The sequence below is a fragment of the Rhinolophus ferrumequinum genome, chromosome 15 (assembly GCF_004115265.2).
Source record: "Rhinolophus ferrumequinum isolate MPI-CBG mRhiFer1 chromosome 15, mRhiFer1_v1.p, whole genome shotgun sequence".
Taxonomy (NCBI): domain Eukaryota; kingdom Metazoa; phylum Chordata; class Mammalia; order Chiroptera; family Rhinolophidae; genus Rhinolophus; species Rhinolophus ferrumequinum.
This window is the reverse complement of record NC_046298.1, coordinates 32273590-32290174: the sequence shown is the minus strand read 5'-3', so window position 1 is coordinate 32290174 and position 16585 is coordinate 32273590. Positions and strand designations below refer to the sequence as shown.

At 45.4% G+C, this 16585-nt stretch overlaps 1 protein-coding gene across 1 annotated transcript in view; it reads left to right on the top strand.

Annotated features, from left to right (window-relative positions):
* Window positions 1-2831: 2831 nt before the first annotated feature.
* Window positions 2832-16585, top strand: part of ZCCHC14 (zinc finger CCHC-type containing 14) — a 61369-nt gene continuing 47615 nt past the window's right edge. Inside the window, exon 1 of the mRNA XM_033127037.1 lies at window positions 2832-3434. Coding sequence (XP_032982928.1) covers window positions 2865-3434 — 570 coding nt within the window. The 5' untranslated portion in view covers window positions 2832-2864. The remainder of the gene's footprint in view (window positions 3435-16585) is intronic.

Genomic DNA, 16585 nt, shown 5'->3' with positions numbered 1-16585 from the left:
GGGCAGGGCCATGCTCCCTCTGGAGGCTCTAGGGGAGGATCCTTCTTGCCTCTTCTAGCTTCTGGTGGCTCCAAGCACCTCTGGCTCCAATCTCTGCCTCCATCTTCACATGCCTTTTTCTTTGAGTCTCTGCTTGTTCTTTTCTGTCTTTTCTAAGGACACTCTCATTGGATTTAGGGCTTAACGTAATCCATGTTCTCATCTTGATTCTTACCTGAATTATATCTGCAAAGACGATATTTCCAAATAAGGTCCGAGGTTCTGGGTGGACATGACCTTTTGAGAGACACTGTTCAACCAGTACAGACATTAAATAGCAAATAGCACAGCAAAGAAGTTGCAAAAAGGCGGTTGGGAGCTGGGGAACCTTGATCCAGTGAATTCTGTGGCTCAGTTCTCCCAGCGAATTGAGGGCTCACATTAGCATCTCTGAGCTCCCCTGCCAGCGGGGAGGTAGGGTTCCTGACTCCCTTTTACAGATGAGGAAACTGAGGCTCACAGTGGTCGAGTGAACAGCCAAGGTCCTCCCAGCCAGCTAGACCTGGGACTGAAATCCAGGTTGGCTTGGCACCAGAGTTTAGGGGTTTCACAACCAGGTTGGGCTGTAGTTGAGGAACCCCCAAGGCTGATAAGATCCCAAGATCTTTCCACTCTGAGGAACTTCATTTATCAATAGAAGGCAAAGGTTTTAACTGTATTGATTTTTATGTTCCTTCACTTTCTCACATTGTAGATTTTGGAAAGTGACTACTTCCCTGGAATCACTTAAAAAAGTGAGGTCAAAGAGAAAAAAGATTAATTCAATTATTTGTAGAAATTAGTTTGGACTGGGGAAATAAGGCAGGAAGACCCAGCTGGATCCAGCTTCACCCCTGCTACCTACGTGGATTTAATACCCTTGGGAAACTACCCTGGATTCCTGCTCCTTCCTATACTGGCCTAGAACACCAGGTGGCTCCGGGAAATTTTGTCCAAGGTGTGGGAAGCAAATTTTCTTTTTTCCCCAACTATGGCTCTGCAATGTCTGTTCAACTTGGAAGTCCCAAGGCTGAAAAAAGGATGTCTTGTTAGGAAATTTCTAGTACTTTGGACCACGTCTTAAAGAAATTCATTTATTCAATTGTGTACTTTCCGGAACCAAGTTGTAAGCTCCCTAGGACAGTAAGGGCACCACTCTGCTCATGGCTGCCCCCCAGAGCTTAGATCTTGGCACACACCAGGCCTCCACAGAGTTGCTGAACGAATGAACTAAACAGACACACCCTAGTAGATTACAGGATGTCAAAAGAAGGGCTCTAGGGATGGGGCAGGGGAGGAATAAATTTCTTGCCCCAGGGTCTCAGTTTCCTTATCTGTAGATGGTGGGACCACTGCCTGCAGTTGTATGATTTAAAGGTGGTTGGGTGCCCCAGCTTCTCCCCCACCTTTCTGCAGCCTGTAATCCGGTGCCAACGCAAATGCCAAGGGAAGAAGCGTTTCACCTTCTCCCTCACCCCTGGCCGGTGTATTTGCATCCTCTTGGTTCCTGAGCTGTGGTAGTAACCCGCTGAAAGGAGGCTTACTTAACGGAGAAAACTTGTTCTCATCACGTCCTCAACGCAGGCCAACCGTCTCAGAAACGCGGGCGCCCGCCCTCTGTGAGCTCACAACCTGCTCACAAGCCCCCGGAGCGGTTATTATTACCCTTATTTTCCGGCGAGGCGCCCAGGGCTCAGAGAGGCCAAGCGACTTGCTCAAGGTCACACAGCTTAGTAGGCAGAGCAGGGATGGGGACTAGGGTCTCCGGAGCCCCACTCTAGTGGCTTTTCTAAGTCACCTCCTATCTCCCTACTGTGACGTTCAGAAATAAAACTGGAAGATCGGACGACTGCCTTTTACCTAAACAATGCTCCATGCAAATCTGTGGGAACAAAAGCAACCAGAAATCCATCCCGGGTTTTCCGCCCCTCCGGCCCTGCTGGCCAATCGACTCCGCGGGCAGCGGAGGGGCGGGAGGGGGCTGTTCCAACGTGATCGACAGCCCCGGTGAGGCGTGGTCGCGGCGGGGGCGAATCGCGATTGGGGACCCGGAACAATCACGGGCCAAGAAGGGGCAGCCCGAGCCAATCAGCAGGGGGGGCGGGCACGGCCGGTCCGACTGTCGCGAGAGGCGGCCACCCCGCCCACTTGAGCCTCGTCCCGGTGCCCGTCAGCAGCGGACGCGGCGGCGCTCGCCAGGATCCGTCCGCGAAGCAGGGAGCCTAGGCGCGAGGCCGCGCGAGTGCCGGCGCAGATCCCTCCGCCGCCCGCCCTCGCGCCGCGCCCCGCTTGTTTCTCCACCGCCGTTCCTGAGGCGTCCGTCCGCGGCCTCCATCCTAGTAACGGCCGGCCGGCCCAGGCGCGGCGGCGGCATGGCCCGGGCGGCTCCGTCGGGGGGCGGCCCGCAGTGACAGACCCTGCGGCGCGGGGGGAGATGGGGGCGGCCGCCTCCCGGGCGACGACGACGACGACGAGGAGCAGCCGCCGCCGCCGCCGCGCACCGGCCGCCGCTGGGGACGGGCGCGGGCCAAGAGCCCGCCCGTGAGCGGGGGGCCCGAGGCCGCTCGCCGCCCCCGGCCGCCCCGGCCGCCCCGGGCCCCCCCGGCGCCCCGCGCGCTCCTGCCTGCCAGCCCCTGGCGGGGGTCTCGCCCGCTCCGCGCGCCCCCGGCCCCGGCCCGGCCCGCGGCGCCCGCCTGCCCTCGCCTGGCCCCGGCCCGCGCGCCCCCGGCCCCGGCGCGCCCCGGCCCCGGTCCGCCGCTCCCTCCGCCCGCGCCCGCCGCGCCCCGCGCCCCCGGCCCCGGGCGGCGGCCCCCGGCCCCGGGCGGCGGCGCGGCGCGGGCGGCAGCATGGTGGAGAAGCGCTGCCCGCTGCAGAGGGACAGCGTGTACCGCTGGTTCTCGGAGCTGCCGTCGCCGCAGCGCGTGGAGTTCCTTTGCGGCCTGCTGGACCTGTGCATCCCACTCGAGCTGCGCTTCCTCGGCTCGTGCCTCGAGGACCTGGCACGCAAGGACTACCACTCGCTGCGCGATTCCGAGATCAAGGCCAACAACCCGGCGGATCTGGGCAGCCTCACCAACCTGACGGACGAGGTGGTGCGCAGCAAGCTGCTTGTGTCGCTGGCGCTGCTGGGCTCTGAGCAGCGCGAGGCGGCGGGCGTGCTGTACCGCACGCTCACGCACATCGACTCCATCATCCACAACTACGGGCTGCAGCTCAACGAGGGCCGCACGGGCGATGAGTTCCTGCTGCTCTTCACCATGGCCTCCAACCACCCGGCCTTCAGCTTCCACCAGAAGCAGGTGCTGCGCCAGGAGCTCACGCAGATCCAGAGTAGCCTGAGCAGCGGCGGCGGCGGCGGCGGCAGCGGGGGCCACGGGGGCAAGAGCGTGCTGCCCACCTGCCCAGCCTGCCACAAGGTGCGTGCCGGTGTATGAGGCGGGCCTGGCGCCCCCATCCGTACCCCAAGCCTCCAACCCGCCCGCTTCCCAAAACCCCACCGACACCCAAGCCTTCACCCCGGACCTCAAAACCCCATTTGCTCCCCAGGCTTTCACGTAGGGTCCCAAATCCCCACCCGCACATTAAGCCTTTACTCCAAACCCCCACCCGAACCCCAAACTCCTACCTGTACCCCAAGCTTCCACCTCACAACCCCAACCTCTCACGCCAAGCTTCCACTCCGCACTTGACTCCATGTCCCAAGCCTCCACCCTGTACCCCCAAACCCCACTCACCCCAAGCCTCTGCCCCCATCTCAACTCGTAAATGCCTCGCCCTTGGGGACAGTCGCACTCGCCGGCTCGCCGGGGAGGGCCGCGCTTGTGGTGCCCCTACACGGACGAGTCGCTCCTACAGGGCCAGAGGTCGCGGGCTTTTTACCTTGTCGGGAAGCGCCATAAAGGCCTTTGTCCCCTTAATAGGGTTCTTGGGCGACAGATGACAGCTACACATTGTGTCGCCTTGATTTCTCCAAATCTGGTGTTTATTACCAGAAAAGGAAGCCGTTATGAGGTGGAGATGAGAAGGCGCTAGAACCTTTGCAGACATTCGAGGGTGTTGTGGGGCGCCCCAGGCCTGGATGTCTGTTTCCCCCGAGTGGGCGGTGTCGCCGCTGGAGAGGTTTGGGGGGGGGCGCGGCATGTGCACGTGTGTGCGTCCCTGTGTGCGCGCGCTTGTATTCGTGTGCTTGTGAGTGGACGTGTACGCTGTGTGTGCACGGCCTGGTGAATGCTTGTGCATATATGGGAGTATATGTGTCTAGGTGTGTATTTTTGAATGCACATGCATGTCTGTGTTTATGAGCCAGGCTGCTGTAACAGACAAAAACAGGATCGGAGCCTTCAATGAATGTGAAACAGTTATTTCTCAAGGTCCGCCTTCCTTTGTGCAAACAAATCCCAGGCAGAGTTGGAGCCGGTCTCCTAAGGAATGCTAGGTTAAGTTAAAGATCTCTGGTCTCCAAATGAAACAGGAAGGGCATCGTGGTCATCCACTTAGAAATGTGAACTTTTGTCTAAATGTTTCAAAACTATGTTAACAAAGTGTTTGGGGCTCAAACTTATTTTTAACGGCCCCCTGGGACCCCAATGCCAAAATAAATTGTGCTGGGAGAAAAAAGATTTTTCTTTGACCAAGTGTGTTGTATTTAGATTACTCGCTGACTTTCTTTGGGAAGCAAGAGATTGGCAGTCAGGACCAGCAGTGCTAAATATCTTTGATAGGATCTAAGATCTTTTACGTTGAAAGTTGAATACTCTCTGGTTTGCTGCTGGTGGTTTTAAGCTGTCTTTCAACCCTGGATTGTGGCTTTTCTTCTTTAATGTCTTCCTTTAAGAAGTGGTTGTGGTCCCTGCATTGGTTTTAAACTATGTCCTATCTCTTTTGGTGACATTGACCTCTGAGACTGTGGTTTTCTTTTTAAGTGTGTGTTCACATCCCACCCATGTTGTGCACTGGGCAGCAAAATGTTATTCCAGTCACAACAAAGGGAAAGTAGGGTCCTAGCTCGGGAATGTGGTTGTCTGTGGGGAGCTCAGTGAGCTTTGGGGGGGTCAGTGGGACTTCAGTGCCTCAAGGTCAGTTTCATGTGCTGTTAGTGTTCAGATTAAATGTCACACACTGATAATGTCCATGGCTGTGACTCGAGTGGTGTTCAGCTCTTGAAAGGGCTTCTTTTGTGTGTGCAGATGCATCACTTTATAAAAGCAGAAGATGGTGATCATTATTTTGGCCGGGCAGCAAGCTAAAAGCTGGAACAAAAATATCACTTATAAGAGAGCTTTTCTGTCAAGGCAAAAATCCCTTTGCCGAGATCAAGGGGCTCATCTCCCCAGAGCGCCCAACGTGGGCACCAAATTGACCAGCCGTATGACCTTGGCCAGAGTCCTCCCTCCTCTTGGTGTTTCTCTGTGGGAGTAGAGGGCAAGTTACCTGCTTCATGGACTTGGCCTCATGGAGTTGTTCGGAGGGTCACATGAGGTCACGGATGAAGTGCCCAGCAGATGTGTAGTGAGGGCTTCCTTCTCCGTGGTGTCCTCCCGGGCTTTTTATAGAGGAAAGCGAACTGGAGCGAGGCACATTGTTAGAGAGTGGAATGCTTATGTCTCGAGTGTTTGTGTTTTTGAAATTGATGTTGGAGCTGACAATTTTGTTGTTGTTGTTTGTCTTTGGGAAACTGGAGAATTCTGCCTGATCCTTAATAATGAGGTTATAATGAGTAACCTGGGGGCTACTGCTATATTTTAAAACAACCACGGTATATCTAGTTTTTCCGTACATCCCCTGTGTTACTGTTAAACTAATTTCAGTCCCATTCATTTAACTTTTTGTTCCTTTGCTGCTTTAAAATTAAGGCCTGGCATTGATAAACCCTTCTGTTGCCTGGTAGTAGGCAAGTCAGATGAAATCTAACATTTAAGCATTTTGCCACCTTAGTTTCTCCAAATCTAACATTTAGTGTAATCCTGAGAAAGCAGCCCAATTAAAGCTGTTTGCATTTCTTTGGTAAGCTGTTGTATTTTCTTTTAAGCTCTGAGCTTATACACTTTGTGTTTATCTTTTAGAGATAAAAATGTTGACTGCTTCATTCTTTATCCTATTTAAAGTGACACTTCTTTTAACTGTATTTTCTGATATAGGTGTTATTTGCATTTGCTTCTCCAAATGCTTACTGTGTTATTTTAAAATTTTTATTGTTCTGAGGACTTGCAGAAGAAGTTTAAGAGTGTGAGGAATGTAAAATAAATATGTTTACTTTCAGAAAGGAAAGTATTCATAGTGGTAAAGCTGGTGGTCGGATGCTGTAGTTTTCTTCCTGCTCTGTAGCTGACAAGTCTGTAGGTGTGCGGTTCCTTAAGGCGTGATGGGAACTAGGGATAAGGGTTGGTTTGGACTTACACTACCTCTGTCTTTCCATTGTATTTAAATATAAAGCCATGGTTTTGGGGGGACAAGTTTATCATTTGCAGTCGTTATGTAAGTGATACCGTGCTATGGTATATGCTTAGTTTTTAAAAGTCACGGCTGCATTGAGCTTTAACCCTTATATGGCAAAATGTAGCCCTTTAAAGTGTACCATTAACCGGTGTTCAGTGCATTTACAGAATTGTGCCCTCCCACCCTTGTGTTTCAGAATCCTCGTAGTAGGGATCACAGTGGAACTACTTCATGAGGTTGATGTTTTTTTTTCTTAAGGGGGTGCTGAAACTGAATTTAAAGTACTCAGTGCAGGTGGTGGTCTTCCTTTGGGTGTGTGTTCTGTGGTACAGTTCTGGAACTATCTATACGGTTTCCACCATGAGTGCCCTAGGGAAAGCATGGTAGACAGTTTGGGTATATACACAGATGCTGTGAGTAAAACCTGCTAATAATCTTTTGCTGAAGGCAAGTAATAGCTTGCTTTATTTCATTGCTTCTTGTAATCTGTTGGGAATCCTTGCAGTTCAAAGGTGAAACATTGTCCTGTGGTTATCATCTGAGGTATAATGGACTTCTTCTGGTTTCTCCTTTAACCCAAAATTCTTTCCCTAGCTGAAGACAGTCTAGGTTCCACAAGAAGGGACTTTGTCTGGAGCAGCTGTTGTTATTGCTAAGGGTTAAAGGAATAGCTTTAACCTAAAGGCAGGATCGTGGCTCCACCTTTAACACTTGTCCTTCTGGGCAGCTGAGGACGGCCCAGCCCATGAACCAAAAAATCCCTGAAGTCTCTAAGTCTAGCTGTCCTTGCTTGCGTTACGTGTTTGTCACATTATAGAGAAAATATCCTAAAACATTGGATGGAGGGCAGCTTTTATAGTTGGAAAAGACTGTCCTCTTCTTATAGTGAAGTACATGACAGAGGAATTGAGACATCCTGGGTTGCACTTTTAATTGCTTTCTTGGTGGTGGTTTAGTCATTGAAAATGAGCACCGAGTCATATCTTCTGGAGCTGCAGTGCTGCTGCTGCTCTCCTGTCCAGCGGCTTGGATTATACGGCACTTCAGTTACTGTCCATTGCCCTCACGTGCAGTGAAGGCTGTTTACTTTCACAGGAGCTAGTTCCTATTTGCTTTATTCAGCCCAACAACGTTTGAGTTTCCGTGTATATTGTGTTCTGGAGTATAGCTGTGGAAACTAGAAGATTTATGTTACGTTAGGGTATAATGAGTAATGTGGTAGTATTTATTTTCTTAGGCTTCATTCTACCCATCTTCTTCTCAGTCTTGCATCCTTCATTTACCTTCCTTTTGGATTGAGGACATTTTGGATTAAGCCATATATTTTCCCAACAGATGAAGAACGTATGAGTTACGACTTCAAAGGCAAGACAGTAAGTAGAAGGCACTGGTGCTGGTACGTTTGTTGTTAAATTTGTGACTGCTTAGCAAATCAAAAGAAAATTTTGTATGTCTAGGAAAAATAGTTTCTACTTAAGTTTTCTTTTCCTTTTCTTTTTTTTTTTTTTTTTTTGGTGGTTTGTTTTTGCCTTGGATGGATTAGATTTAGCAAAAGATCGTTTGGATATTTCTGTCTTTTTGAGAAGTCTCCAGTCAGGACACTCGTTATCTTCCTTAGCTGAAGTAAGAACTGTTGCCGTAGACTCACTAATTAGTTTATAGATTATTGAAGGGTTTCTGATTTTTTACTTTAGGCTTCATATATACAGTTTAGAAATTGTTTTAACAGCTGTAATTTTTCTCCATCTCTATGATGTTTGTATGTGGAGAGACTTAACACATTATAGAAACATTTCCTATCAAAAGTAAAAAGCAGTAATCAAGAACTAGTAAAAACGGATAAATCCTAAGCAGTTTTTTTGTTGTTCTTGCTGTTCTGGGTTGAGGCCTGAAGTTATTTGGAGTAAAGAGAAGACAAAGGCAAAACCGAATATCTTTCAAATAATTGATATTCTAACAGCTATTTATAATATGTGATCAGGGCATACTAAAGTATGACTGGACTTAAAATGAATCCACAAAGGACTTAAAGAGAACTGTGACCGTGTCACTAAAGCAAAGAGGAGCACTTTGGGTATTTTCACTAGTAGAGTTGGCTGTTGGGAGTTTGAGATTTTCGGTGGATGTTTTGTAGGTTCATAGAAAAATTATTAGCTCTTGAAAGATCTTATCTGTACCTGTTCCCATCCTTAGTTTCTCCTGTCTTGTTTCGGAGGCAGAGGTTTCCTTTCTGTGGAAGGCTTGTCCCTCTGTCTGTGTTTTGGTCACATCTCTCTGTTTCCTCAGAGACACTGTTAGGTCAGGTGGCTGAACTTTGCCGTTTCCTGCCCTCCCACCTCCCCCACACCAATCTTTGACCTCTATTTTTCCACTGGGTGCATAGATACATTCACGGTGCTCTTATTTGTCTTTTAAATAACAAAACCCATCCTTTAATGGTGTCCCCCTCTCTTAACCACTCTTCTCTTTGTCCCTACATTCCCAAGTCCCCTCCCCAACCAACCAACAGAAAAACCTCGCTATCCCTTCTTTCCAGGGATAGTCCATTTTTAACAGTTTGGTGTGTGTCCTTCTGACATTTTAGTGCATGTATAAACATTTATTTATATTCCTTTAAAACACTCTATTACACATTTAAATACAAACAGGATATTCCATATATGCTGTTCTACACACACACACACACACACACACACTCACGCCGCCCAGTGATGGAGACTACAGCCAGGCTGCTTGGAATTGATGACACTGTCTTTGCACCCCCGCTCCCTTCCTGAGATCCCTCAGCCTCCTGAACCTGGCTTTTACCCCCAACATCTTCCACTAAAAAGAAATTTATTAAAGGGAACTCAATCTCTTAAATTAAAAAAAAAAATTAATAGACTATATAATCAGTGGTAAAGAATCGAAAAAATACAAAAGGATATTTGATAAAGTCACTCCCATTCCCCACACAATCAGAGAAGGACACAGGACATTTTAAGGTGTGGGCAACATTCTATTCTTTACCTGGCCTTTGATATCTTTTATTCCACATTTAAAACAAAAATCCCCCACAAAGTTTCTTAACCTTTCCGCATCCAGTTCTGTTCCTCTCTTTGTTGCTTGTAGAAACTTCCGGAGAGACTGTATTTACAAATAGGTACCTGGTGTCTTACTCCCCACAAGGTCTGTCCTTTCTCTTGGCAGTCTTTCCTGATGAGCATTCCCTATCAGTCTGTAGAGCTTCTTCATTCCAGCTTATGGCTGCCCTGTCCGAATGTGTTATTTAATCAGTCCCATTCGATGGACATTTTGTCCCATCTTACCTTACAAACAAGTCAGTGTCATTGACATATTATGTATGTCATCTACGTATCACAAACAACATGCAGTGCCTTTCACAGTTGCATAGAGTATCTGTAGACTAGAAACCTGGAAGTGGGATTGGTGGTGGGTCAAACGCTCTGTACTTCTGGAATTATTTTAGATGGTCCTGAGGTCCATCTTTTGGGATTCCCGCAGCAAAGTGCATACCTGTTCGTATACCTCAACTAGTGTGGGGAGTTGGTTAGCCCTCCACCCCATCGTTGCCATGAGGTTAGATGAGAAACACATCTCAGCGTGTGTCATTTTATTTTGCAGGCCTCTTCTGAGTGAGGTTGAACATCTTTTCAAGTGAACCATTTTATTTATTCTTGGCAAACTCTCCATATCCTTTGCCCATGTCTGTTGAGTTGTTGATCTTTATTATTTTTTAGGAGCTCTTTAAGTTTCAAGGGAATTGTCCTTTTGTCTGTAGGAGAAGTTGCAAATACTTGTTTTCCAGTTGTTTTTTTTTTTCCCCTTGCCTTTTGACTTTACCACGCAGTTTATAAAATTAAATTTTTGTAAAACAATTCTTCAATTACAGTTGACATTCGATATTTTATATTAGTTTCAGGTGTACAGCATAGTGATTAGACATTTATATAACCCATGCAGTTGTTTTTTATGCCATATTTTCAGCCTTGTGTAGCTTCTGGGTTTTGAGTCATAATTAGAAATGCATTATGCATTGTACGTATTATTACACGTACGCATTATGCATTATATAGACATTCCCTGTTGTTTCTTCTGGTACTGGTGTGGTTTCTCATTTTACATTTAGCAGATCCATCTGGAATTTATTTGGTGTAAGGTACAAAGCTGGTTTTATATTTTCCAGATGACAACCCAGTTGTCCCTGTGCCATTTGTTGAATAATCCATCTTTTCCCTCCCAGATTTGAAATGGTGTCTTTTATTATTTGCTGCATTTCCGGTGTGTATTTGGGTTTACTTCTAGAGTATATTTAGTTTCATTGATGTTTTTATCTGGATGACTTATCTATCAGTTCCATTGGATACTTTTCCGTCCTTGCCTTTTTTTTAACCTCTCATTTGTTCTGTGGGCTCCCCACACAGTGAAATCCCTCAGTGTGTTTTTAAAAACAAACAAACAAACATATATTATGACTGCTGAGGTGCCTCCCCCAGATGCTGGCTTCAAGGAGTCGGGGCATGGCCGGGGCAGGCCTCGGAGAGTCTCGTTGCCTCCATAAGTTCTCTGGCACCACTGATTTTCCTCTTGTTTCTCTGCGTCCTTGTTTTCAGTTTCTCTTCTGCTTTCCTGCCCTTTTGATGATGGTATTCCTCAGACTCTTCTCCTTTCCTTTCTCTTTTTATTTTCTAATTCATGACATTTTTAGCTTTGATTTTGCCACACTCTGATGAATCCAGAATCCGTATGCCCAGCTTGACCTGCGCTCCAGCTTGGAGGTCCAGGTAGCTCAGTCTGCCCAAAAGCAAGTTACTCTCTTCCCATCCTGGACCGCCCCTCCGCCCTTGTCTCCGGTGCCCCAGCCGGAAGCCCCCGCCTTTCATATAGTCTTCCTACCGTCTCATCTCTCCAGCCAGCTTGTTTTCAGGTCCTAAACATCCTTACAGATTTGTTCTCCATCAACACGGCCACAGCCCAGATCACTGTTCTCCGTCTGGCTGGCTGTCTCTCTTCCTCTCCTTCAACCTTTCCCCACCACACTTGGTATGATGGTCACATATATGGCACACTTCTGTGTTGGCGGACTTAGATTTGGGGCAATTTGCCAGGGAGCCAGGGGATAGATTAAATTAGTCTTCAGGGAACAAGCACAACCCTAGCCTCCTGTAACTCCACTCCTTCCCGAGTCAAGAATGCGTGCTGGAATGCAAGTGAAGTGATGATCTTCTTTTAGAGTTAAGCTGATGTCATTGTTTAAAGTCAACAAGAGACAACTTTATAGCTGCTCTATTTTGTTTTTAATTAAATTATTCAGAAACTTTGGTACCTCAACTCTTTTTGTAGAAATCACAGTGTGCGCAGCTTCTGACCTTGACCTGGGTCTAGCCTACTATAACAACAACTCTGTCTGGCCCCACCTTAGCCTCCAGCAACGGTTCCCGTGGTGTCGCTGGAATGGTGTTGGTAAGATGCCTATAGGATTCTTATTCCCTGGCATACAGTTCTTAGCATGGTATGCTGCGGTGTTTGTGATCTATCCATAGCCTGTCTGGACTCACTCTGTCTGTACTTGCAGTTCCTCATATTCTCTGTGTTTTCTCTTTCCCCGGAGCCTTTGCAGATGCCGCTTTCTAAGGAGGGACACCTGGTACCTGGAGCAGCCCAGCCCCCACTTTTTGGCTCACACATACCAGGACTTCTGTTGCCTCCTTCTGTCCTAGACCTTAGCATACTGTATTCTACTAGGTTTCTTTAATTTTCCATCACCAGATTGATTAGAGGACAGAGATTGTCTTTCTTTTTTAATCCCAGAGCCCAGTGGCCCCTGCCACCCAATAGGGCTGTGTCCTGAGCATCTGTGAACACCTAGTGGGAGGGGGGAAGTGTTGGATGTTTCTGAAAGGCCACCCTAGTGAGAACATTTTCTTCTCTTAGCGCTTTGCTTTTCTATGGCCTTATTACTGATACCTGTTACCAACTCAGACGCTTCCTTAATTGCCTTCATCTAACGGCTCCATATTTCTCTTGTGCATTACGTAGCTGTAGATGCTAGTGAATTTTAACCTCTGTATTCTACTTTCTTATTTTTCAAAAGTTGGCATGCAAAAGCTTTCATTGGGAGAAATTCTCTGAATATGATAGTTTGGCTTTATATTACCCCATGACAAAACCAAGTTTTATGGACAAGTACACGGAGAGCTGGGAAGGTGTGGGTAGTTTGATGCTCGGTGGGAGCTGCGCATGGGGATTAGTTTATCTCCTCGGAGTACTACGTGTAGTTCTAAAAGTAATACTGTCTCAATTATATTCCTTTAATACTTACGAAGTTGTAAAGCATGGTAAACCTAGATATTTTAGTTGGCTATAGAATGGCAATAAATTGAATGACTCTTAATCATCCCAATTAAAGTTTAGTTTATATTTCTTTTACACTTCAAACAGTGACATCAGATTAATTATAAGAAGGGAGCATTGTAGAGTTATTTCCTAATTATGTGAGACTTACATAAAAGCTTCACTAGATTTACTAGAAAGAAATATCCTCAGGTTTCTTACTGATTCACAGTGAATCTAATTAAAACATGTATGTGGGAACTATTTGTAGAAATGTTATAGTCTTGACTAGAAAAAAATAACTTTGAAAAAAGAAGAGAATTAATTTGTGGGGGAAGAGAAACTATCCCCTTCTCCCATCTCTTTTGGGCATTTTAATAAGATGTAAAAGCTTGGGAGTAATGCTAACAACCTAGCTATAATAAAGTTAATAAAATTGATGAGATACTTTGCACATACTGAGTATTGAAGTTGTGTGGGAAGCACTGTGTGACGTGTGTACTCTACCTGGACAATTAAATACTAGAATACTATTCTGAACTTATGCTTTACCTGTGGGAGATGGATTCTTTTGACTCTAGCTTCCTAGTGAAGTGTTTTCTTGTACGGATGCTGTGGCAAAGTGTGGTATTTCTGAGAACATTCATTTGTGAGGGATTTTTTTTTTTAATTTTAAAGACTAGGTATGAACCTCATGAACTGGTATACTGTTAATATTTATATTGGGGAGGCTAATTTACCAATCAAAATAATTTTCTTGTTTCAGCGTTATTAATAAAGAGACAAAGTAAAAAACAGATAGTCAGTAGAGGGAATGATGCCAGTGACAACATTTCAGATATTTACTATGTGCAAAGCACTGTTCTAGGTGCTACCAGTGTATTTATTTAATCCTCATAACAACTCAGTGACTTAGGTTCTATTTTTGTCCCCATTTTAGCAGTGACAAAACAGAGATAGAAAGGTTAAGTGTAAGTAATTTGCCAAAGGTGACATTTGTAAGGGGCTATTTTTATTATGTGAAGCCAAAATTGTTAAAAAAATTTTTTCCTACATCATCAAGAGTGAGAAGAAAAACCTGAAGACGGTGAAATGAGAAGAAAGAGGCCTAAATTCTGTGTAACTTGTAGAAGTAGGAAGTATGACGTCATTCATAGCTTTTGTTTGAACGGCCAGTGCCCAGCCTCCACTAGGCCTGCTGCTGATTTTCTTGTTTGGAATCTACTGTCTCTATAATTCCCCTCCCCACCCATCCGCGTCTGCCCCCCAAATTCATTTTTATTCATTCAGTAATCTTCAGTTGATTATCTTCAGTACTAAGCTCAGTATATACATATATATTTTTAATTTGAAGGTAAAACTTAGATTTTATGAAATGCACATATTTTAAGTGTATTATTTGAGTTTTGATAAATGTAGAAACTGTGTGACGAAACCCCTGTCAAGATACAGAACATGACTATTACCCCAGAAATAGCCTCATGCCAGTTTTTGGTCAATTCCCACCTTCACCACCTCCAAACCCCCCTCCAACACCCCTGCCTTTTTTCTTTTATTTTTTTTCCTGTTCTAGTTTTTTCCCACCATTGATGAGTTTTGCATATTCTAGAGCTTCATTTAAGTGGCATCATAGCATTCCATCTTAGCTATTGGCTTGCCTTGTTGCATTATTTTTAGTGGTCTAGGGATTACAGTATATAGTCTTAATTTTTCAGCCTATCTCGATGGAGTTAATACTGTACTGCTTCACCTAAAATGTAAGAATCTTGCACTTGTATTGGAACTGTTTACCTTGTCTGTCCTTCCTGCTATGGTTACCATGTGTGTCACTTCTGCATATGCTATACACCCCATGATATATCATTTTTTGTTTGAATGTGTTTTTAAAAATTAAGAAGAAAATATAGTCTTTTACATTTACCCACATATTTACCATTTCTGATAATATACTTTTCATTCCTTTCCAAAGACCCAGTTTGTCACTATACACCTTTAGTCTGGAAAACTTTTCTTCAGCATTTTTTTGGAATGTGGGTCTGCTGGCAAGAAATTCTCTTAGTTTTCTTTTATCCAAAAATGTTTTGCTTTGCTTGTATTGTTAAAGGGTCTTTTCACTGGATGTACGAGTCTTTGTTGACAGTTTTTTTCTTTCGGTGTTTAAAGAAGTTGAGATAATATCTTCTGGCCATCATTCATTTTGTTGTTCTGCTGTATCCAACGTGCTGTTTTTCTCTGGCTGGTTTCAAGATTGTCTCTATGTTTTCATATTGGAGCAGCTTGACTATAATGTGTCCCAAGTGTTGTTTCCTTGAATTTATCTTGTTTGGTGTTCTCTGAACTTAACGGATTTTTAAATTTATGTCTTCTGTCAAATTTGGGAAAATTTCAGCCATAATTTCTCCGTATTTTTTCCTGTCTCAGTATCTCTTTCTGAGACTAGCTGCAGGTATGTTAAACCTTTTGCTATTATTCTACAGGCCCCAAAAGCTTTGTTCATTTTTTTTTTCAAATCTTTCTCTGTTTTTCAGATTGGACACTTTCTGTTGATCTGTCTTGAAATTGACTGTCTTCTGTTAATTCCACACTGCTGTTAAGCTCATCCAGTGGATTTTTTAGCTCAGAAAAAACCTTTTTGCACTGTAGAATTTCCATTTAAAAAAAATTTTATTAAGACCCTTTTTTTTTTTTTTTAAAGCAGTTTTAGGTTCACAGAAAGATTGAACATGAAAGTCACCCAGAGTCCACAGTTTACATTAGGGCTCACTCTTGGTGTTGTACACTCTTTAGGTTCGGACACATGTGTTAGGACATATATCCACCATTGTGGTATCGTACAGAGTATTTTCACTGTCTTTAAAATCCTCTGTGCTCTGCTTACTCATCCTGCCCCTAACCCCTGGCAACCACTGATCTTTTTAGTGTCTCCATAGTGTCGTCTTTCCCAGAATGTCACATAGTTGGAATCATACAGCGTGTAGCCTTTTACATGGGCTTCTTTAACTTCGTAATATGCATTTAAGCTTTCTCCATGTCTCGTCATGGCTTGACAGCTCATTTCTTTTTGTCACTGAATAATATTTCCATTGTCTGGACGTGCAGTTTATTATCCATTCACTTACTGAAGGACATCTTGGTTGCTTCCTGACTTTTCATTTTGAAATCATTTCCCTCCTGAGCTATCTTTCCGGTTTGTACATCGTGAGCATATTTTCCTTTGCGTTCTTGAGGCTCCTAACAGCCACTTACTGCTACTTCATCTGATTTCAGTATGAGACTCATCTTGTGCTTGGCCTCCTTTTTCTCTCTGTAGGGGTCATGTTTTTGTTTGTTTGCATGTCTAGTAATTATGGATTGCTTCTTGAAGGTTGTGAATGAGACATTGTAGAAACTCTGGATTTTGTTCTGTCCTCCTGAAGAGTATTGGTGTTGTTTTGTTTGTTTAGCGGGCAGTTTGGCTGGACTCAAACTCTGGAATTCTTTTCCCTGTGTATGATCAGCAGCTACAGTCTCTGTTCAGTTGTTTGGTCTTAGCTTGGCTGCTGGGAACCTGCCCCATGCATGCCCGTTCCAGGACTCACTCGGAGACGTGGATGCAGACGGGTGTTCCCCTTCTGAGGTGCTCCCCTTCCTGGGACATCCCCCTCACTTTCCAGCTGCTGTGGTCTCCCAGAGTTCTCATCTCTGGTTTTTCAAGTCAGTAAGACTGGGGTTCTGTCTGAGCTTCAGCTGTTATTTTTCTGATGAGGGCTGGGCCTGCAGGACATGAGACTTACCTGGGGCAAATCTGTTTTTCTAAGTG